The sequence below is a fragment of the Lithobates pipiens genome, unplaced genomic scaffold (genome assembly GCF_037356315.1).
Source record: "Lithobates pipiens isolate NorthernLeopardFrog02 unplaced genomic scaffold, aLitPip1_a1.2 Scaffold_27, whole genome shotgun sequence".
NCBI lineage: Eukaryota > Metazoa > Chordata > Amphibia > Anura > Ranidae > Lithobates > Lithobates pipiens.
In genome coordinates, this window is record NW_027507788.1 from 45,545,321 (window position 1) to 45,569,062 (window position 23,742).

The 23,742-nt window shown below is 43.3% G+C and overlaps 1 protein-coding gene across 3 annotated transcripts in view; it reads right to left on the reverse strand.

The window, feature by feature from the left end:
* The window catches only part of LAYN (layilin), a 104,440-nt gene that overhangs the window by 17,668 nt on the left and 63,030 nt on the right, over positions 1–23,742 (reverse strand). For all 3 annotated transcript variants that reach the window (XM_077456937.1, XM_077456935.1, XM_077456938.1), the window contains one exon: positions 8,355–8,512. In XM_077456937.1, the coding sequence (XP_077313063.1) occupies positions 8,355–8,512 (158 nt within the window). The remainder of the gene's footprint in view (positions 1–8,354; positions 8,513–23,742) is intronic.

Sequence of the window (23,742 nt, forward strand, 5' to 3'; positions counted from 1 at the left end):
CTCTTTTCTTCTAATTTTAATGAGTGGCCATGTGTCTTGTTAAACTCCCTTCTGCGAAAAAGTTTTATCCCGATTGCGGGGTCACCAGTACAATATTTATAAATTTAAATCATATTTCCTCTCAAGTGTCTCTTCTCCAGAGAGAAAAAGTTCAGAGCTCGTAAACTTTACATCTTATATCCTCCAGACCCTTTATTAGCTTAGTTCCCCTTCTTTGTACTCGCTCCATTTCCAGTACATCCCTCCTGAGGACTGGTGCCCAGAATTGGACAGTATACTATAGGTGCGGCCAGACCAGAGTCTTGTAGAGAAGGGGAATTATCGTTTTATCTCTGGAGTTGTTCGCCATTTTAATGCATGCCAATATTCTGTATGCTTTGTCAGCAGCAGCTTGGCATTGCATGCCATTGCTGAGCATATCATCTACTAGGACCCCGAGGTCCTTTTTCATCCTAGATTCCTCCAGAGGTTCTCCCCCCCAGTGTATAGATTGCATTCATATTTTTGTCACCCAAATGCATTATTTTACATTTTCCTACATTAAACCTCATTTGCCATGTAGTTGCCCACCCCATTAATTTGTTCAGATCTTTTTGCAAGGTTTCCACATCCTGCGGAGAAGTTATTGCCCTGCTAAGCTTAGTATCATCCGTAAATACAGAGATTGAACTGTTTACTTCCTCCTCCAGATAGTTTATGAACAAAATAAATAGGATTGGTCCCAGCTCAGAATCCTAGGGGACCCCACTACCCACACCTGACCATTCAGAGTACTCCCCATTTATCACCATCCTCTGAACTCGCCCTTGTAGCAAGTTTTCAATCCATGTACTCACCCTATGGTCCATGCCAACGGACCTTATTATGTACAGTAAATGTTTATGGGGAACTGTGTCAAATGCTTTTGCATAATCTAGATACACCATGTCTACGGTCCTTCATTTATCTAGATGGCAACTCACCTCTTCATAGAAGGTTAATAGATTGATTTGGCAAAAACGATTATTCATGAATCCATGCTGATTACTGCTAATGTTACCATTCTCCTTACTAAAATCTTGTATATAGTCCCTTATCATCCCCTCCAAGCGCTTGCATACAATTGATGTTAGGCTAACTGGTCTGTAATCCCAGGGATGTATTTTGGGCCCTTTTTAAATATTGGTGCTACATTGGCTTTTCTCCAATCACCATTCTAGTCAGTAGACTGTGAGGAAAAATTAGGAACAATGGTCTGGCAATTACTTGACTGAGTTCCCTAAGTACCCTTGGATGCAAGCCATCTAGTCCCAGTGATTTATTAATGCTAAGTTTCCCAAGTCTAATTTTAATTCTGTCCTCTGTTAACCATGGACGTGCTTCCTGTGATGTGTCATAAGGATAAACACTGCAGTTTTGGTTACTGAAGCCCCCCTCGTGAAGACTGAGGAGAAGAATAAATTCAATAACTCCACCATCTCCCCATCCTTTGTAACCAGATGTCCTTCCTCATTCTTTATGGGGCCAATATGGTCTGTCCTCCCTTTTTTACTATTTGCATACTTAAAGAATTTCTTTGGATTGTTTTGCTCTCCTACGCTATGTGTCTTTCATGTTCTATTTTAGCCACCCTAATTGCACCCTTTCATATCTTGTTGCATTCTTTATAAAGTCTGAATGCTGATGATCCCTCAACCTTGTATTTTTTGAAGGCCTTCTCCTTTGCTTTTTATATGCATTTTTACATTGGAGTTAAGAAATTCAGGACTCTTGTTCACTCTTTTAAATGTATTACCCAATGGGATGCACTGGCTAATACCCCTATTTAATATGCTCCTAAAGCAAACCCATCTCTCCTCTGTGTTCTGTGTTCCTAAGATTTTATCCCAATTCATGCCTTCTAACAAGGTTCGTAGTGTAGGGAAGTTGGCGCTTTTGAAATTGTCCTGCAAGACATTTAGGAACTGCGAGCCTTAGACAAATGCGTGGTTCCCTCTGCCCAGTCTATGTCTGGATAATTAAAATCCCCCAATATGATAACACTTTCCCTCCTTGCTGCTAATCCGACTTGTGATAGGAGACCTGTTTCCCCTCCTCCCTCAGGTTAGGGGACTTATAGCATACTCCCAGTAATATTTTCCCCTTAGCTACATCCCTTTGGAGCTCTACCCATAAGGATTCCACCTCCTCCCTAGCTCCCTTGATGTGATGTCATCTCTCACATTCACTTGCACATTATTCTTGATATATGCATACCCTCCCCCTATTTTACCCTATCTATCCCTGTGATAAAGGGTATACCCTTGAATGGTTGACAGCCAATCATGAGAGCGGTTGAACCAGGTCTCTGAAAATCTAAAAAAATCCAAATCCTCCTTGTACAACAGTATTTCTATTCACCCATCTTGTCCACCAGGCTCCTGGCATTGGTGAACATGCCACATACTTTAGACCGTTCGCATACTATCCTCTTGGGTGACAATGTGACAATTAAAAAATTTACAACCACTAGTGCTTAATGTCTCACTTTTCGAGTCCTCTCGAATGTCACTGATGAATGAACAGTTATATTGATATTGATTGTCAACCAGTAGTGTAAATTCAAAGATTAAATGATACTTATATGCTCCCTTGCTTACTATTACTGTATATACTACTCTACCTTGTACCTCCCCCAGGTCCCCCCTTATTTTTAGTTTAATTTTGGATTTAAAGTGTTGCTAAACCTAAAAAGTTTTTTTTTACCTTAATGCATTGTTTGCATTAAGGCAAAAAATCATTTTTAGTTTCTCTGTGCCTCCCATTACCTGTGTGAAGGGGAAGAGAGGGGACAAGAGATCAACGTTGTGCATGCCTGCATCTTTCTCCCCTAACTTCCTCTTTACACAGCATTTGAGCAGGAGCAAGAGCCATTGGCTCTTGCTGCTGACAATCAGATGCAGTGAGGAGGAAGTGGGGAGGCGGGCCTAAGTCAATAGACACACAGGTCAGGAGCGTGGGGACTACGCTCTCCCCATAGCCAATGGCTGGCTACGGTGGTCCCTCAAAAGAATAGAAGGAGCCAAGATAGCCGCAGGGTACCCCATAAGAGGAGGATCAGGGCCACTCTGTGCAATACCACTGCACAGAGCAGGTAAGTAATGTTTCTTATTTTACTAAAAAAAAATTTTAGTTTAGTAACACTTTAACTAGGGCTGATTAGGGTTAATAAACAGTTAAATAGGAATACATTTTATTTTTTTAAATTGCTTTATTTTTTATGTGTAATGTTTCTTTGTTGCATAAATGTTGTAACCATATATCTGCATACACATGAAATAGTAAGTACAACTTAGCACAGTGGTTAGCACTTCCTCCTAGCAGAACTAGGGTCATCTGTTTAAATCACAACCAAGGCTCTACCTGCCTGGAGTTTGTATGTTCTCCCTGTGCGGGTTTCCTCCGGGTACTCTGGTTTCCTCTGACACTCCAAAGACATGCTGGTAAATTGGCCCTGGTAGGGGGGCATGGCTTGCAGTCCATGAGAGTGGCTGCTTAGTCCCCCGGCTCAAGCTCTATACTCTCATCCTACAGGCATCCTGTGTCCAAACTTCTTGCAAAAGGCACCAAATGCTTCCCAAGGACGGTGGGAACCCAACACAGGCATGATGGTAAACAAATACGGGCCAACTGTGCCCCAGTCTATGGCGGAACAGTTAGCTAAGTACCACAGGCAAGATGACGCCTATCCCCCAGCCATGCACACAGCCACACTGCAGCCTTCCCTTACCTCAGTGCAGCTTTCTACAAAAGAGATGAGTGACTCTCTGCCTACTGCTTTTTGCACCCAGGCTCACCACCTAACACCTCTAGACTCCCCTGCATGCTCTGGAAAATGCAATTCCCCAGACCCTTCTTCAGATGAGTCCACTCTGACTGAAATCATGCTGGCTATAAAAAACTCTAAGGCCTTCCTCACAGTTCAAATGGAAAGCATCCATATTGATTTCTCCCTACTGAAGCAAAACCTGCGAGAGAGGACGAGGAGGCGGAAGAACATATCAGCTCCCTGGAGGACACAGTGCACCCCTTAGCTGCTACTGTCCGCATGGCTACTGATGAGCTAGTGACCCTCAAAGCCAAGTTAGATGATCTGGAGAACCGTTCTTGCAGGAATAACCTCCATTTTGCGGGGATCCCGCCCTGAACGGTTCCTTCAATCCTGGCTGCAGGATGTTTTTGGGATGGAGGTGCTTGCCATGCCTTTGTGATTGTACGTGCACCCCTCCACGTCCTCCTCCCTCGGGGGCCCCTCCAAGATCCCTGATTGCAAAGATTCTTACTTTTAAAGACAAAGCCACTATCCTGCATCTTGCTAGAGGAAAGGGGCCTCTCAAGTTTAATGGCAACAATATCTCCATATACTCTGACTTCTCTGCTGAGGTTCAACGTCAGCGCACATCCTTTGCAGCGGTGAAAGACCATCTCTGTACTGAAGGCCTACCATATGCAATGCCCTTCCCTGCTAAGCTGAGGATCATCCATGAGGGTAAAGCTCACTTCTGCTCCTGTCCAAAGGAATCCATGGCCTGGTTGGATGTTTGCTTTGGAAAACAACCCAGACAACGCTGCAATTGATGCGGCTTTCTGAAGTTCCCTTATATCTTCCTGCCTTTATGCTCATTCAACCTGCTGCGTACTTGAGCACTTACGGGATATCTTATCCCTCTGATCAACACCTAATCCCCTACTACTGTGGATATCCTGTAGAATGCACTTTTCCTATCCTTTCCTACAACAGAACTAGTGGATGCCTTCTACTTATTCTCCCTGACGTTCACTCCTGTGCTGCCTTATAGGACTTTTGCGCCTTATATTACAGGTGAATCCCATATCCTACAGGATGAAGGCCTACACCTTTACCGGGAGCCTTTCTGGACCCATTACCTCCTCCATACCAGTTGGCGGTGAAGCCACAAGTTTTTATGTTGCCTCTCATAACTGTTACTGGGGTTTTGTTTTCTGTTCAGGGAACCAAAGCTCACTATATTTGGGATGGTTGAGCAGATTTGAGGGGGTAGAGGTTTTTTTTTTTTATTTTTTTTATTTAAGCCCTTCTCATGTTCTGGTTGCTGAGAATTACTGGACTTTAAGGTTTTTTTATGCTGTTTTTTATGTTATGTTAATATTGGTGCTGTTCCTCTGATGATACTGCACATTCATCCCAGCTTCTACTATGAGCAAGGTAATATATATCATATTGAAAGACTCCTGGCTGGTCTCTCCCTATAATACCTTGTGGTTTAATCCTACCACGAAGGAGTTATACTCCCTGCCTGACCCTATAAGATGGACATCCAGGGGAGTTAAGTACCTATGCCACATATACACCCCTCAGGGTTTCAAATCCTTTAATTAACTGCGTGTAGACTTTGACTTACCATCTACCTACTTATTTTATTATTACCAGCTTAGACATGCTTTATGTGTACAGTTTGGCTCCCTGGATAGCCCTATCAGGACACCAGACCTAGAAAAACTTCTGAGAACCTCGGACCAGACAAAACTTAACCCCACTTACTCTACCCTCATGACAAGCAGCAACCTTAGATTTTGGACAGCTCAAGAGAAATGGGCCTCCCTAGATATCCCCATTACAAAAGAAGACTGGTCTGAATTCTGTCACACATTTAAAACCTCTTATTTCCTCCTTGGACAGGGTAATTCAATTTAAGATTTTGCATCATTCACACCTTACCACTGCTAGAATGTATAAAATGGGACTACCCCCCTCTACTGAATGTTACCGGGGATGCGGCCAAACTGTTTATCCCCTGCTTTTAGAATTGTCCCATAGTACAAGACTTTTGGGTGAATATAGGCTCCTTAATCTCTTCAGCACTGGGTCTACCAAATATAGTCAACCCCAAAAATTGTCTTCTGGGCATCTTTGGCAGCCTCACTGGTATCCTCTATTTCTATGCAAGGAAGTCCCTTCTACTGACATGGAAGGGATAAGTGACCCCAACACAAAATATTTGGTTAAAACTTGTTGATCTTTTGATATTTGAAAGAGGATAAAATGTTCCGCAAAATATGGGGCAGATGGCTATTTAGCCCACTGACCCTCGCCCCTATACTGCCATAAATGAAGATCACACTGTGAATTCTGTACTGCACAGTTACCGTATTTATCGGCATATAAACACACACTTTTTTCCCCTTAAAATCAGGGGAAAATCACGGGTGCGTGTTATACGCCGTTCCTCCGTGATTTCTGCGCGATTTTTGGGCTCTGGGCGGCTTTCAGCCACCTTTGGCCCTTCTTATGGCTTTCGGCCACCTTCGGCCCTTCTCGACGGCTTTCGGCCGCCTTCGGCCGATCTTGTTTTTGAGAAGGGCCGAGAGCGGCCGAAAGCCGCCGAGTACGGCCAAAGGCGGCCGAAAGCCGGCGAGTACGGCCGAAGGTGGCCAAAAGCCGCCGAGAACTACCAGGCGCCGCCGAGATACACAGGACATCTCGGTGGCGCCATTTTTAAAACTAGAATCACTGAGGGGACAACGATGCACAAGACTGCAATGATGGACAGGCTGCATGACGGACAGGCTGCATGACGGACAGGCTGCATGACGGACAGGCTGCATGATGGACAGGCTGCAATGACAAGGCTGCAATGAACGGACAGGCTGCAGGCTGCATGACAAGGCTGCAATGACAAGGCTGCAATGATGGACAGGCTGCAATGACAAGGCTGCATGACAAGGCTGCAAATGACACTGACAAGGCTTCAGATGGACACTGATAAGGCTGCATTGATGGACATTTAAATGTAAGTTTTTTTTCCTTAAATTTCCCTTCTAAAAGTTTTTTTCCTTAAAATTCCCTCCTAAACTTGGAGTGCATGTTATATGCCGGCACGTGTTATACGCCGATAAATACGGTACCTTGATTTCTGATATGTTCAAGATGTTTGAAACCATAGTACATTTATCCCTTGATTGATACCCATAACAAAAGGTATGCTGCGTTGCTTAGTATACTGTCTGTGCAATGCACAGTTCCCTTTTCATTACGCACTGCAATAGGAGCATTCTGTATTCTGTGTTGTGTTTTTTTGTTTGTTTATGTATGTATGTTCTAAAAATGCAATAAAAATTGCATTGGAGACCTTGGATTGTAAGCTCCTTGAAGGCAGGGGCTATTGTAAATGTACTATATATAATGTAAATTATATGCAAAATTATAATGTAAAATGTAAATTGACTGTGCTATATAAGTACCTGTAATAAGTAAATAATACATTGTTATGCTATATTGATTCTTATAAGAATAAATTATACCTCCAAACGTGTACTGCAAAAATATTTAAAGGATAATTTAAGTAGCGCTCAGAACAATGTATCAAATGTGCAAAGTGAAAATACTCAATTTATCACCCCGTGATGTGGCGATATAGAGAACTGAAAGTCCATTAAACAGAATGTTGAAAATCACAGAAAGGAATCAATCTTCACAAACTCCTTCAGACTTCCACCACACCAATGTGCTCGTGACACCTCGCCCAATGGAAACGCATTCACCGACTGATGTTGCCCCCCACTTTCGTGTTTGGCAAAAAAAAGCAGTATAAACCCCCCTTGGGTCTATCCCTCGATCATTCCAGGCAAGTCTTATCCATATGTAAAAAGTAAAATACAATGCTCCACATAGCGTGATACCGTATATCAACTCACATGTTACATAAAAAATGCCAGCATCAATTGAAATAATCACAGCAAATTTTCACCAAAAAAATAGGACAATGCACTGCGGTCACAGTGGAACTCAAATTGTGCGTTAGAAGCTCTCACCACTTCCCAGCCACTGCTCCCGATAAACTGAACTGAACACGAGCACCAGCGTCTTTCTGTCAATGGCGTTAGTTCTCTATATCACTGCATCACAGGGTGATAAATTGAGTATTTTCACTTTGCACATTTGCTACATTGTTATGAGCACTACTTAAATTATCCTTTAAATATTTTTGCAGTGCACGTTTGGAGGTATAATTTATTCTTATAAGCATCATTCTCACTAAAGTAGCAGCTTTGTTTCTTTCACTGATATTTGCTTTTGATTTTCATTTTTCATTCACATTTTTTATTTTCACTGATAGTTGACACTGATTATTTATTGGCGCAGTGGGGGCAGTGCATTTTTGGAGGGCTATACTCATTGCCAGCAGATTAGGATGCTATATTGACTGCCACTCCTGCTATGTAATAATTCGGCAGCCAGTAATTGCCAGTAAAAGCAGGAGGAGCTGCTCCTGGGGAAGGGGGAATGTGTCCTAGAAATTTTGACTTTATCTCCCAAGTTTCAAATCCTGGAGTAGTTTAAGACAGAAAGCACTTACCTTCTGAATATTTACATATGAAGTTATTCTTCATGTTACATCGGTCATCATTCCATTGAAACATATAAGGCCCACCAACACCAGGAGAAGCCAATGGCTGATAGTACATGACAACACACACCTCACTCCCACATGATGGCTCATCCACATACCAATTCCTGCAGGGGAAAATAAACATTACAAGTTCTGCTAAAAACTGCTCTGCTAAATATGTCTTTGTGGTTTGTCTACCATAGGCAGACTTTTGAGTTTATTAATAACAATGCTAAAACAGGAAATATAGTCATTGGATCTCATAGAAATTCCTTGACTAAAATATTTGTCAACCTTGGTCCATTAACCTTTCTAAATTAAGACACAAAAACTGTGTAACATGGTTTAAATCAAAAACGATAAAGCTCCCAATAAAAAGACAGTATCCCTGTAGTGTCCTCTGCCCCCCCTCCCCCCACAATAGTGTTCTGTACTCCCACCAGTGTCCTCTGCCACTTAACATCACCCCCCTCACTGTAGTGTCCTTTGGCCCCCATAGCAGTGTCCTGTCCCTCTCCCCCCACAGTAGCATTCTGTACCCCCCAACCTTTGCCCCCTTCACATCTCCTCCCCACTGTAGTGTCCTATGCCCCCTCCTCCCACAGTAGTGTTTTGTACCCTCCAAACACAGTGTCATCTGCCCCCTTCATATCACCCTCACATTGTAGTGTCCTCTGCCCCCCGCAGTAGCATCTAACAGTGTACCACCCCCCCCCCCCCGCACATACACACAGGCGCTGTGTAGGTAGCACTTATCTGGCAGCGTGTGTTCATGAGAGCGAAGATCAGAAAACAGCATAGTGCTGGGTGGAAGGCAGGAGCAGGTGCTGCCGGAGTTCATAAAAGCAAGCTGGTGATTGGTTGCCAGGATCACCTGGAAACCAATCATTGAGCAGCTCCCACCCTCTCCCGCCATCCAGCTCCCGCTTCCCACTCTCCTCTCTGTAGTAACAAGAGAGTGGCGGAAGTTGGTGAGGCAGAGCCGTGGCCATGATCCACCTGTCAGCCCCCCCACCCCAGTCCACTGGTCGATCGCAATTAATCGACCAGTGGACGGGGGGGGCAAGCTTGCCAACCCCTGGTGTAACACATAGAATGCAGAGGTCAGGAGTACATATTGCACTGAGTGCATAACATACAGAGTACAGAGGTTGGACGTAAGTAACACATGGGTGGTTTACTTACTAAAGGCAAATCCACTTTGCACTACAAGTGCACTTGGAAGTGCAGTCACTGTAGATCCAAGGGAGACATGCAAGGAAAACAAACAGCATTTTTGCTTGCCCTTGACTGGATAATAAAATCAGCAGAGCTTCCCCTCATTTCAGATCTTCCCTTCAGGTCTAAAGCGAGTACACTTCCAAGTGCATTTCTACTACAAAGTGGATTTGCCTTTAGTAAATCAACCCCATATTGTGCAAGGGTCAGGAATATATAAGAGAGCAGGGGTCAAGAGTGCAAAGTACACAGAGATAAGGGGCCAAGAGTGCATAACACACAAGGTTGAGAGGTCAGGAGTGCATATTGCACAGAACACAGGGGACAAGAGTGCATAACACATGGGGAGCAAGGTCAGGAATGCATAACATATAGAGTACAGGGGTCAGAAGTAGTGATGTAAAATTTTTGGAAATTTTGAAGCCATGAGAAAAAACGTTTTCCCTGTTTTTTTATGTAAAAATTGGAAAGTAGGTAATCCGTAGAGTATAGGGGTCAGGAGTAGAGATGTAAAATATCTAGAAATTCTTAAGCCATAGAAAAAAAACTTTTCCCGTTTTTTTTCTGGAAACAATGAACATTTTCGGAAAAATTTAAAAATAAATTTAGGGTGGAGTAGTTTTACAAATTCAAAGTCTGGGGATGGAAAATGTTCTGGGAACATGAAATGCAGTGTATATAAAAGTATTATGCCTATTCAGTAAATAAACTAAACTTGCTTTTTAAAATTTTTGATGATCCAGAAGCAGCAGAAAGGGTGTTTCCGGAATGAGAACTTTGGAGGGAAAAGCTACTTGCGCTTTCATTCTGGTCCTCATCATTTCATCACTTAAAGTATTTTTTGATGTCTTTAGGGCACCTCTGGCATTCCAGGAGGGATTTTGTCATCCTTGTAGCATTTAGAAAATAATATATTAATATGTGCAAATTGTAGCTTTGCCCTCAGCATAAATTGCACGGTGGAAATGTTTTCAAACTCTAGATGTTGGTCTCACCATTTTACTAAGAGGAGGAAAAGAAAAAACGATTTACTGACCAGACTATAGGTGAACACTATGCTGTAATGATGGAAAACATTCAAATGGAAGTAGGGGCATGGCCTGGACGGACCAAGATGGCCGCATAAGCCGAGAGCTCCTGCGATCCGGGGACGGAGTCTTGCCTTACAGGGAGCCTACACCCCAAAATATGCTATGAGCAGGTACACACCTATGAGCTTGTCTGCCTCCCGCACTCCTAAGGACTCTGGCACACAATTGGGAAGCTATTCCAGACCCAAACGCTGTCTGCACATGTGGCAACGCAGGCCCAAACCCCAGCCTCGTCTGACGTGCCGTCAGATACACAGATGTCGGGGGGATCAACCCCAAGCCCTGGACGGGCACAACTACCGAGCCTGTTTGACCTGGAAACGGTAGCGCTGGACATTAAAAGCACTGTTACAGCGGCGATTGCCGATTTAAAATCAGATATCCAATCGGTAGCCCACCGCATCGACGGCGTGGAACAGACCACTCAGACTCATGTGGCAGCCACCTGACAGGTGCAATCATTTTACGACGCCCAGCTTTCCCAACCCTGAAAGTACTGACCTGGGAGCATTGCAGCAGACCATTTGTGCAATATTAAATGATTTAATCGACCGCCCCACAGATTCTCCCATTGACATGGAAAGAGCCCACCGGGCTCTACGTCCCTAATGAGCTGCCCAGAGACATCATATGTTGTGTGGTTAACCCCCCTGGCGGTATTCCCGAGTCTGGCTCGGGGTGAAAATTCTGTATTATTAGCGGTAACCCCGAGCCAGACTCAAAATCGCATTGCTGGATCCAGGATGAGCTTACTTACCTTATCCCCTGGATCCAGCGATGTCCCCCTGCACTGCGATCGGCTCATCCTCCGCTCGATGTTTCACATCGCCGGGCTCCGTTCCCTGCGAGCGTTGCGACGCACGGGGACGGAGAACGGCACCAAATTCAAAAAGTAAAACACGCGCATTACATTCAGTATAATGTAATCTTAGGCCGCGTACACACGCGGGGACTGTTCGCCCAACTTTGTCCGTCAAACAGTTTCGGCAAACAGTCCGCTCAAAATTAGCATGGACGGACATGGCCACACACGACGGACGAACAGTTTGCTGAAACCGTGCGCGATGACGTGAACGGCACGTACGACGGGACGAAAAATACGACGTCCTATACACTGCATTATAACTTTCGGCGTGAAAATCCTTTCTGAGCATGCGCGCAACTTTGTTTGACGAACAAGCCTACACACGCGGGGACTGTCCGCTGAAACAAGGTTTCAGCGGACAGTTTTTCGGAATTTCCGAAAAACCTTGTTCAGCGGACTGTTCGCTGAAACTGTCCGCTGAAAGCCCACACACGAGCGGACTGTCCGCTGAAACTTGGTTTCAGCGGACAGTTTCAGCGAACAGTCCCCGCGTGTGTACGCGGCCTTACAGATTACATTGCTGTATGTAATTATTTCACATCCCCTTTGTCCCTAGTGGTCTGCCCAGTGTCCTGCATGCAGTTTTATAATATAAAAACTGTTCTTTCTGCCTGGAAACCGGAGATTGTCCATAGCAACCAAAACTGTCCCTGTACATCAAAAGAGGTTTTAGACCAGCTAGAAAACAGCGATAATAAATTAGAATCACTCGCAGAATTGAGGGATAGTGATTTGTGGGGAGATCCGTCATCAAATACTGATAAGTAATAACAGTGACAATTCTGCAACTGAGCAAATTTCTGTGTTTTTGATTTGATTACATTATTGAATCATTTTTATTATTATTATATTATTATTTGGTATAATTATTTATAGTTATTTATTATGTTATAATTTATGATTAAATTTTTCAAACTTTATCATACCCGGGATGTCTGCTAGACTCTGGTTTGGATAGATTTAAGTGAGTTATTCCTAATAATTAGAAGCCTACAATATAAAACGCCAAATTTTCATGCAAAATAATGGTACCGCTTTTAGCACCTAAAATCTGAAATAATCATACCACCTACCACTAAATGCATTTGATTTTTGAACTGGTTTATCTTTTCTCACCTAAACTTTATAGCTGGCTCTGCCCTTGCACCTCATCTCGAGGCCTGTTTTTGGGGCAGTGTCATTTAGCATTATCCTACATTGTGTGAGTTGCTGGATAATGATCCAAGATTGATATTGGTTTGTGTCACCTTGATCACTGGAGTTGCTCCGCTGGACTGATGTCAAAATGCTTACATTCAATCTAAGTCTATTAGCCGAACATAACACCCCTAGAGCATGGCCTTTCATTGCACTAAAAGCATGTACCATGCTTATCTCGATCTAGCTGGGCAGCCCTAGTTTTCAGATATATATATACAAGCCCTCAGCGGTAGTCTGAATAAAATGTAAGTAAACCCTTGTTTTGATCTTACCCATGCCGTCCCTTTAGAGCTCTGTGCCGTGGTCCATGATTCCCACAAGCATGCTTGGGAGTGACGTCATTGTGTCATGGACAATCAGACGGCCCGAGGATGCAAACCCAGAAAAAACACTGGCTGAAGATGGAAGCACCTTCAGCGGTGACAGCCCGCCGCTGGAAGGTTTCATTCTAAGATAAGTATTTCAAAATTTGCTAGTATGTCATGCATACTAGAACATTATGCCATTGTCTTACAGGGTTTTAATAAAATGTGGCTTACTACCGCCTTAATAGGAATCAATTAAAGGTTATAAAGATAAACAAATTTATCAGTCAAATGTACCCTCTTACCCTCAGAGGACAGAAACTATCATCTTCTGCATCCCATCAATCACCCAACTGTAGGATGTAGGAGAAGGAGCTCTGCCCCCTCAATACAACTCTCCCCCTGCATACAACACATTTACCACACCAAGACAGTTCAGAGTAAGAGAAGTCCTCCCTCCCAGTTGGGTCATATGACTGGAGCCGGGATGGAACAGCCTCCTTTGCTCTGAACTGACAGGCTGAAGGATTAGATCCTGCTGCAGATGCTCTAGGGTGGGTGTGGACCCCCCCATACCCCCCTTATCTACGCCCCTGCAGGAAGGAGCAGCTTCCCCTACTCAAAACAGACAGGCTACAGGAGCGGATCCTGCTTCTGGTGCCTGGCGTGGCGGTCAGCACTAGCTCGAGGGGACTGCTTGGACCTTCCTCATCCCTTCCCTTTTTATGCCCCATGATCTGTGCACATTTTTTCATCCTTTGTTTGCATTGCGGTCTGCAGTTGTGATGCCTTTTACTCATAACAATATCCAACTGTATGAGTTTATTGGTTTAAAACACTGTTTAATTGCTTTACTAAATAATTTATATTGGTTGTATTGTGACTAATGAACTGATCTCTCTTTTTTAGCATTTTGTCTAATAAACAGATAAATGTAAAAAAATGCATGATTGCACTTTGCCAAGTAATACATTAATTACTATCTTAATTACTATCTCAATAATAAAAAAAACTCAGACATATTTGATATGGTTCACTTCAGTATGATCCATTAATAGCACTGCAGCTATGGTTTGGCAATCATCCTAGTTAAATACAAACTTACATTAAATCAATGTGGCATTTACTGCTACAATATACTGTACTTGGTGCAAAGCAGAGTTTAAAGGGCTGGAATACAGTTCTCAAAACTAGTAAAACACTGATAAATTAAAAACAAAACTTTTTTGGTTATAAAGCATGTGTCTAAACCACCTACTTTCCTAGAAGAGTTTAAAAATTGCTATGCAGACACATACACAAAAGTGATTACACCCCTCACATTTTTGTAAATATTTAATTATATCTTTTCATGTGACAAAACTGAAGAAATAACACTTTGCTACAATGTAAAGCAGTGAGTGTACAGCTTGTACAACAGTGTAAATTGCTGTCACCTCAAAATAACTCACACAGTGAGTTACTACTCACAGTGTATTAATGTCTAATACACTGGCAACAAAAGTGAGTACACCCCTAAGTGAAAATGTCCAAATTGGGCCCAATTTGCCATTTACCCTCAGGGCCGTCTTTAATATAGATTGGGCCCTGGGCAAAAATTTTCTTGCCCCCCCCCCCCCCCCCCCGATGCAATTTCCCTCTCTACCTACTCTGAAACATACAATAAATAGCAGCTAGACCTAAAATCAGTTTTCTGTATCAGATCAGGCAGCAATTGCGATTGGTTGCCAGCAGTTACAGCTTATCATTACTGCTTACTGACTAGTTGCTAGAGGTTACAGCACACGTTACGGCTCACTAATTAGTTGCTAGAGGTTACAGCACATCACCTCCTCACAGCAGGGGGGCATGATATACATAGGAATGCCACCTTTATTTACATATCAATGCCACCAGCCACAGCTATATACTTAGTATTGTCGCCGCTATTTACATATGAATGCTGGTTATTTGTATGTAAACACGGGGTCTGCAGGTGAGTCACTTGCACACAACAATAGGGCAGAGATGGGCAGCATTAGTACCAGCACTTCACACAGATATTAGGACACAGCACAGAAATAAAACTTCAAGGGACAAGGGAATTTAAACCTGGATAGTTGGCAAGTATGAGGCAGCTATTTTGGGCCCCACAACAATGACAGGGCCCAGGGCAGCTGCCCCTTTTGCCCTGCCTTAAAGACGGCCCTGTTTACCCTCCCCGGTGTCATGTGTACAAGATCGCAGGTGTGAATGGTGAGCAGGTGTGTTAAATTTGGTGTTATCGCTCTCACTCTCTCATACTGGTCACTGGAAGTTTAACATGACACCTCATGGCAAAGAACTCTCTGGATCTGAAAAAAAATCATTTTTGATCTACATAAAGATAGCCTAGGGCAGTGATGGCAAATCTTGGCACCCCAGATGCAACTACACTGCAGAGTGCATGAGCATCATGGGAAATGTAGTTCCAAAACATCTGGGGTGCCAAGGTTCGCCATCACTGGCCTAGGCTATAAGAGGATTTCCAAGACCCTGAAACTGAGCTGCAGCACAGCGCCAAAACCATACAGAGGTTTAATAGAATATGTTCTCAGAACAGGTCTCGCCATGGTCAACCAAAGAAGTTGAGTGCAAGTGCTCAGCGTCATATCCAGAGGTTGTCTTTGGGAAATTCACATATGAGTGCTGCCAGCATTGCTACAGAGGTTGAAGAGGTGGGGGGGTCAGCCTGTCAGTGCTCAGACCATATGCTGCACACTGCATCAAATTGGTCTGCATGGCTGTCGACCCAGAAGCCTCTTCTAAAGATGATGCACAAGAAAGCCCACAAACAGTTTGCTGAAGACAAGCAGATTAAGGACATGTATTACTGGAACCATGTCCTGTGGTCTGATGAGACCAAGATAAACTTATTTGGTTCAGATGGTGTCAAGCATGCGTGGCGGCAACCAGGGGAGGAGTACAAAGACAAGTGTGTCTTGCCTACAGTCAAGCATAGTGATGGGAGTGTCATGGTCTGGGGCTGCATGAGTGCTGTCGACACTGGGGAGCTACAGTTCATTGAGGAAACCATGAATGCCAACATGTACTGTGACATACTGAAGAAGAGCACAATCCCCTCCCTTCAGAATTTTGGCTACAGGGCAGTATTCCAACATGATAACGACCCCCAATCACACCTCCAAGATGACCACTGCTTTGCTAAAGAAGCTAAGGGTAAAAGGTGATGGACTGGCCAAGCATATCTTCAGACCTAAACCTTATTGAGCATCTGTGGGGCATCCTTAAACAGATTGTGGAGGAGCGTAAGGTCTCTAACATTCACCAGCTCCATAATGTCATCTTGGAGGAGTGGAAGAGGACTCCAGTGGCAACCTGTGAAGCTCTGGTGAACGCCATGCCCAAGAGGGTTAAGGCAGTGCTGGAAAATAATGGTGGCCACGCAAAATATTGACACTTTGGGCCCAATTTGGACATTTTCACTTAGGGGTGTACTCACTTTTTTTGATGCAGTTTAGACATTAATGGTTGTGTGTCAAATTATTTTGAGGGGACAGCAAATGTACACTGTTATACAAGCTGTACAATCACTATTTTACATTGTAGCAAAATGTAATTTCTTCAGTGTTGTCACATGAAAAGCGATAATAAAATATTTACAAAAATTAGAGGGGTGTCCTCACTTTTGTGAGATACTGTATGTTCCCAAAAATGAATTTGAATATGTCTTAATTTCAGTTAAAATGACCAATACACTCGTATCTTTCTTCAGTTTAAAACCATTAGAGCATTGAAAGAGGAGTTGCAGGATGTTAGGGATTCTGCACTTCACACACTGATAACGAAATTTACAGAAAGCCCAGGATGCTCCAAAGACATGCTGGCAGGTTAATTGGCTCCTGTCTAAATTGCCCCTAGTATGTATATGTATGAATGTGAGTTAGGGATCTTAGACTATAAGCTCCTTGAGGGCAGGGACTGATCTGAATGTACAATATTAAATGTAAAGTGCTGCGTAAATTGACAGTGCAATATAAGTACCTTATATGTTTCCAATGCTTTTCCAGCATGTGTTAGATTGTAGTTTGGAGATGTATGCACATATACTAGAAAGGCAGTGCTAGACTCCAGTCCTGCACTGCCATACGCGCCCTAGACTTGTCCAGCCCCTGGTCCTGTACTGCCTTTCGATTCCCCAGTGCTGTCCTGTCCTGGCTTACAATTGAGGATTTCAGTCATGTCCTGACATACAATCCCCAGCCTTGTCTTGCTCTTCTAGTCTAGGTGTTTTGGTGTGAGGTTGAAGGTTGCTTGTGGTCATAAGGGCCTTCTCCCTGGTGAGGAGCATTACAATTGACTGGTGTAGGTCAGCCTGAGGAGGCTGCTCATTTGGCATGGTGGTAAGTTACTACCAAAAGTACAAAAAGGTCAAAATGTGTGCCTGCAGTTCTTGTCCCTTGTAATTTGCAGATAATTCCTGCAGTGGAATACCTGAAACTATACAAAAGCAGATTTCTACAGCCAACCTTTGAAGTAGATATTCATCTAGATATTGAATGGCCAGTAAAACAGATGTAAACAGACGAAAAGAGCAAAGTGTGCAGACTAAGGCCGCGTACACACGGGCGGATTGTCTGCCCAACTTAGTCCGCTGAACCGTGTTTCAGCGGACAATCCGCTCGTGTGTGGGCTTCAGCAGACTTTTTCAGCGGACAGTCTGACAGACTTTGTCTTTCGGAATTTCCGTAATTTTGTCCGTCCAAACTTGGTTTTGTCCGTCCAAACTTGGTTTCAGCGGACAGTCCGCTCGTGTGTAGGCAAGTTGGACGGACTAAGTATGGCGCATGCTCAGAAAGGATTTACATGGCCGAAGGTTGCATTGCAGTGTATTGGACGTCGTTTTTCTAGTCCCGTCGTACGTGCTGTACACGTCATCGCGCAAGTTTTCAGCGGACTGTCTGTTCATCGTGTGTGGTCAAGTCCGTTCATTCAAAAGTTGAACGGACTGTCTGTCGGATTGTCTGACGAACTTAGTCGGGCAGATAATCCGCCCGTGTGTACGCGGCCTAAGTGTAGTGGTTGTGTAAATATTTATTAAAAGAAGACAATTAGCAACTCAGTAAGTAAGACATAAAGTAAGACACCAAGGAAACTGTACCAAAGGATACACTGGATGACTGGATATGGTCTGGATGGCATTTGCAATGGCCAAGAGAGTGTGTGGATGATCTCATTGGTGCATCTACAGCTGGGACGAGATATCATCCAGTAATCCATGATGGAGCTGTTGCTGCAAGGAGTGGAATGTGGTAGCCTGGACAGGAAGCAGCATGTGTGGACCGATGGAGCAAGAATGTGAGGACAGGAAGTGCTGAAACAGGAAGTGGGGAGCGGTAACATGTTTCAAAGCTGACGCCTCTTTTTCAAGTATTGAATTGTCTTCCTTTAATAAATATTTGCACACCCACTACACTTAACCACTTGACCTATGGAAGATTTAACCCCCTGCATGACCAGGCCATTTTTTGCAAGATGGCAGTGTATTACTTTAACTGACAATTGCAAGGCCATGCAATGCTGTACACAAATAAAATTTACGGTAAGTAATTTTCCCCCACAAATAAAGAACTTTCTTTTGGTGGTATTTGATCACCTCTGCATTTTTATTTTTTGCGCTATAAACATAAAAAGGCCGACAATTTTGAAAAAAAAGATAATAATATTTTGTACTTTCTGCTATAAAAAATATCCAATAACAGAATTGAAAAAAAAAATCTTCATAAATGTAGGCCAATATGTATTCTGCTACATATTTTTGGTAAACAAAGCCCAAAAGCCTATCATTGATTGGTTTGTGCAAAAATTATAGCATATTTTTATTTATTTACTCGTAATGGCGGCGATCAGCAACTTATAGCCAGACTGCTATATTTCGGCAGACATTCTGACACTTGACGCTTTTTGTAAACCAGTGACACTAATGCAGATTGCAGTTCTGTGTCTCTGCCTGACAATCGGTGGGTGCTGGTGGACATCGAGTACCCTGCACCCACTGAGCGGATTCCACTGTGTGTAATCACAGCACAGGCTAGCCTCTGGAGGTGCGCATGCGTGCCACCAACCCGAAAGTGTTGTATCACGTATATATACGTGATCCAGTGCACAGGTGCCGTCCTGTAGCAGTAAACCTGCTACAGAGCAGACTTAAAGTGGAGGGCCACCCTGAAAAAAAAAAAGACATTAAAAATTAGAAAAAAATCAGAAAAAAAAAATGAAATTTTTTTTTTATTATTAACCACTTAAGGACCGCCGTATTGCCAATGTACATCATTACAATGGCACCGGCAGGCACAAGCACGTACATGTACATGCCTGCCTTCCAGCGGGTGGGGGGTCCGATCGGACCCCCTCCAGCTGGATACGGCGGTCTGGTTCGCTTCAGGAGCGATCCGAGATGAGGGGATGGCCGTTGGTTTCTGCCCATCCCCTCTCGATCGCTCCTGGCGAATGAGACGCTTCCTCCCACTGTGTATTGTATACACAGGCAGGGAGGAAGTGATGTCATTCTCCTCGGGGCGGTTCATTTTGACCGGACTACGAGGAGAAAACAAAGTAAGTGTGCACCAACACTACACTGACATGTAGGCACACACAGGCACACAAACCCCCCGATAGTTTTTCTGATCGCTGCATTAGTGTCACTAGTGTCGTTAGGTAGCTAGTTATTTTTTTAGGTTCACCGCAAGGTTTTTATAGCGTTAGGTACCCCCATATACTACCCAATAATGGTTTTAACCCCCTGATTGCCCCTAGTTAACCCTTTCACCAGCGATCACAGTATAAGTGTCACTGGTGACGCTGGTTAGCCAGTTAGTTATTTAGGTTCCCCGTCAGGTTTTTATATAGCGCCAGGGACCCCCATATACTACCTAATAAAAATTTGAACAACCTGATTGCCCCTAGTTAACCCTTTCACCAGTGATCACCGTATAAGTGTTACGGGTGACTCTGGTTAGTTTGCTTTTTATAGCATCAGGGCACCCACCATTTATTACCCAATAAAGGTTTAACCCCCTGATCACCCGGCGGGTGATATCAATTAGGTTTTAGGGTCAGGGTCTGCATCGCCCCAGGCAGCGCTAGGTTAGTGCCAGTACCGCTAACACCCACACGCAAAGCATACACCTCCCGTAGTGGTATAGAATCTGAACAGATCAATATCTGATCTGATCAGATCTATACTAGCATCCCCAGCAGTTTAGGGTTCCAAAAAAACGCATTGTTAGCGGGATCAGCCCAGATACCTGCTAGCACCTGCGTTTTGCCCCTCTGCCCAGCCCACCCAAGTGCAGTATCGATCGATCACTGTCACTTACAAAACACTAAACACATAACTGCAGCGATCGCAGAGTCAGGCCTGATCCCTGCGATCGCTAACAGTTTTTCTGGTAGCATTTTATATTTAAATCCGGAAGGCATTGCTTGGTTTTCGGGGTCCCGTACATGGCTAGGCTCCCAAAAAGTATCCCCGTACTCGGGACAAGCAGCAGAATTAATTTTGGGGTGTAATTTGACTTATGCCCATAGCATGTGTGAGCAATATATCATTTAGTGACAACTTTGTGCAAAAAAAAAAAAAAAATTGTAAAATTCCTGCAACTTGTGGCAAAATATAAAATATTTCATGGACTCAACATGCCTCTCAGTAAATAGCTTGGGGTGTCTACTTTCCAAAATGGGGTCATTTGGGGGGGGTTTGTGTTATTTTGGCATTTTATGGCCTTCGAAACTGTGATAGGTAGTGAGGAGTGAAATCAAAAATTTGCACCCTTAGAAATCCTGAAGGCAGTGATTGGTTTTTGGGGTGCCGTACGCAGCTAGACTCCCAAAAAGTCCCACATATGTGGTATCCCCGTACTCAGGAGAAGCAGCAGAATATATTTTGGGGTGCAATTCCACATATAACTATGGCATGTGTGAGCAATATATCATTTAGTGACAACTTATTTTTTTTTTTTTTTGTGTCATTATTCAATCACTTGGGACAAAAAAAAAATATCCAATGGGCTCAACATGCCTCTCCACAACTTCCTTGGGGTGTCTACTTTCCAAAATGGGGTCATTGGGGGGGGGGTTTGTACTGCCCTGCCATTTTAGCACCTCAAGAAATTAGATAGGCAGTCGTAAATTAAAAGCTGTGTAAATTCCAGAAAATGTACTCTAGTTTGTAGACGCTATAACTTTTGCGCAAACCAATAAATATACGCTTATTGACATTTTTTTTACTAAAGACATGTGGCTGAATAAATTTTGCGCTAAATGTTTGACTAAAATTGAGTTTATTTGATTTTTCTTATAACAAAAAGTAGAAAGTATCATTTTTTCTCAAAATTTTTGGTCTTTTTCCATTTATATCGCAAAAAAATAAAAATCGCAGAGGCAATCAAATACCATCAAAAGAAAGCTCTATTTGTGGGAAGAAAAGGACGCAAATTTCGTTTGGGTACAACATTGCATGACCGCGCAATTACCAGTTAAAGCAGTGCAGTGCGAAATTGTAAAAAGACCTCTGGTCCTTAGGCTGTTTATTGGTCCGGGGCTGAAGTGGTTAACTTACCAGAAATGCCTGTTGCTAGGCACATTATCCTAATCTGTCTTTTCCTCCTCCGCGGAGATCTTCTGTCTTCTCTCCTCCGTGCTGCGTCTTCTGGGTAATGGGTCGCGCTGTGTTCTGGGAACTGTGTGTCCCAGAACACAGCGCGCCCCATTCACAAAGCGCTGTGCGACTCGCGCATGCACAGTAGGAAACGGGCAGTGAAGCCGCAAGGCTCCACTGCCTGTTTCCCTTAGCCAAAATGGCGGCGCTGGGACCCAAGAGCCGAGGGACGGATCAGCCTCGGGCGGCCGACATCACGGGCGCCCTGGACAGGTAAGTGTGCTTATTAAGTCAGCAGCTACAGTGTTTGCAGCTGCTGACTTTTAATATTTTTTTTTTAAACCGGCCCTCCTCTTTAAGGTACTTCATCTGCGCACTTTGATGTTTTGGTATGTTTGCCACTTAGAGATTTCTTCAGTCTGTCCGAGGTGCTGTGTGAAGCCTCCTGGATTGGATTATTCAGTGGTTCCTAAAGCCCTAGGATTTATCCCAAATATTTGGACCACACTGTACTCTCCATCAATGTGGTTTGTCTCAGCCCAGGCTGCACCCATCGTGCTATACTGACAATTTTTATCAGTAAAACAGATGAGGTTGTATGAGGGCCACATTAAGTCCATTATTTTCTGCACAATATGTGAATTATGAAGTCCAATGGAAATTCAAATGTGAGAAGTTTGATCTGTACTGTATGGACACAGTTTAATATAAAGGTGCTAAATATCTGGCCATATTACCAGATATTAATGAAAAGCATAGCGCTCCGGTAAAAAACTCCCATTGGTTTTGTCTCTAATGACATAAACAACTAACGACTTGCAACAGATCCATTTTTCAATTATTTGTGGAAAGTCTACATACAGTACATGGTAGCTGTTGGAGTACTTAATTAAATTTCTACGGCAGGAGCAACAAGCACCCTTTGAGCAAAACTAGGTCCTTGGTTTACTTGTAGCTATGTAGAAATGAGGTTAGGGTCCGACGCTACCATGGGTTTGCAGTGAACCCCAGGATTTGTGAAGCTCACAAATCACAAACTCTTGGCTGAAAACTTTGCAGGGTCGCCACTAAAAATAAGTAGCAACCTATAATGCAGCGCATAGTCTTTGCCCCTAATCAGCTGTGTCACAAAAGCCATTAATTTGAAGAAATTTATTACCCAGCACTCTTTCTATAAAAGAGTGGGCTTGCGGCAGCCATATTGTTAGTGTGTTGATCCTCTTAAGGATTTTTTTTTGTTTTTTTTGTCATTGGTACGTTTGTGACCTTTGAGCAAGAGTTTTTGAAATTGTTTGTGAACCAAACCGAAGGCATATTCCATAAATTCCTAGTATGGTCTTTAGCATTGATTTATACTTTCTGCACTAGAAAGACACAGGTCTCCACAAGGTCACAAAGAAAGCAATTGTTTTCTATGTGCCCTGTTTAACTTGAAGCAGCCTTTGGGCGAGGTGCAGCACGGTGCAGGATTCTGGAACAGGTCTGCATTTTTCCATCCCATTCACAGTTCACCCACAGCTCTAAAAAAGGCCTGGATTATTTCCTAAATGTATATAATATAAGTGGATACTAACACATATAGGTAAAGTTGATCCAGGGAATATCCAGTTGCCTCTTGGGGATCAGGAATAAAAAATTTTCCCCTGCTGGGATTTTTTGTCTTCCTCTGGATCAATTGTGGGTATAGATTGTGTGTGTGTGTATATATTATATTTATATATATATATATATATATAATTTTTTTATCCCCCTTTTATAGATTATACTAGATGGACTTGTGTCTTTTTTTCAACCTGACTAAATATGTATATATAGCTGTTTCTCCCTGTGTTTCTAGACAAAGATAAGGCACTGCATTTTACCATGCAGGAAGTGTGGACAAGCCCAGGGTTTTATATAGCATATTTCCTTGGCCAGGGAGCCACATGAGCTGCATACAGCCTGAGACACAAGTGAATGACTGTACATGGCCTTGCTCTTTTAAATGCTGATGCATGTTTGCATTGGCTTTTAACCACACATGTGCGTCCAACCAATT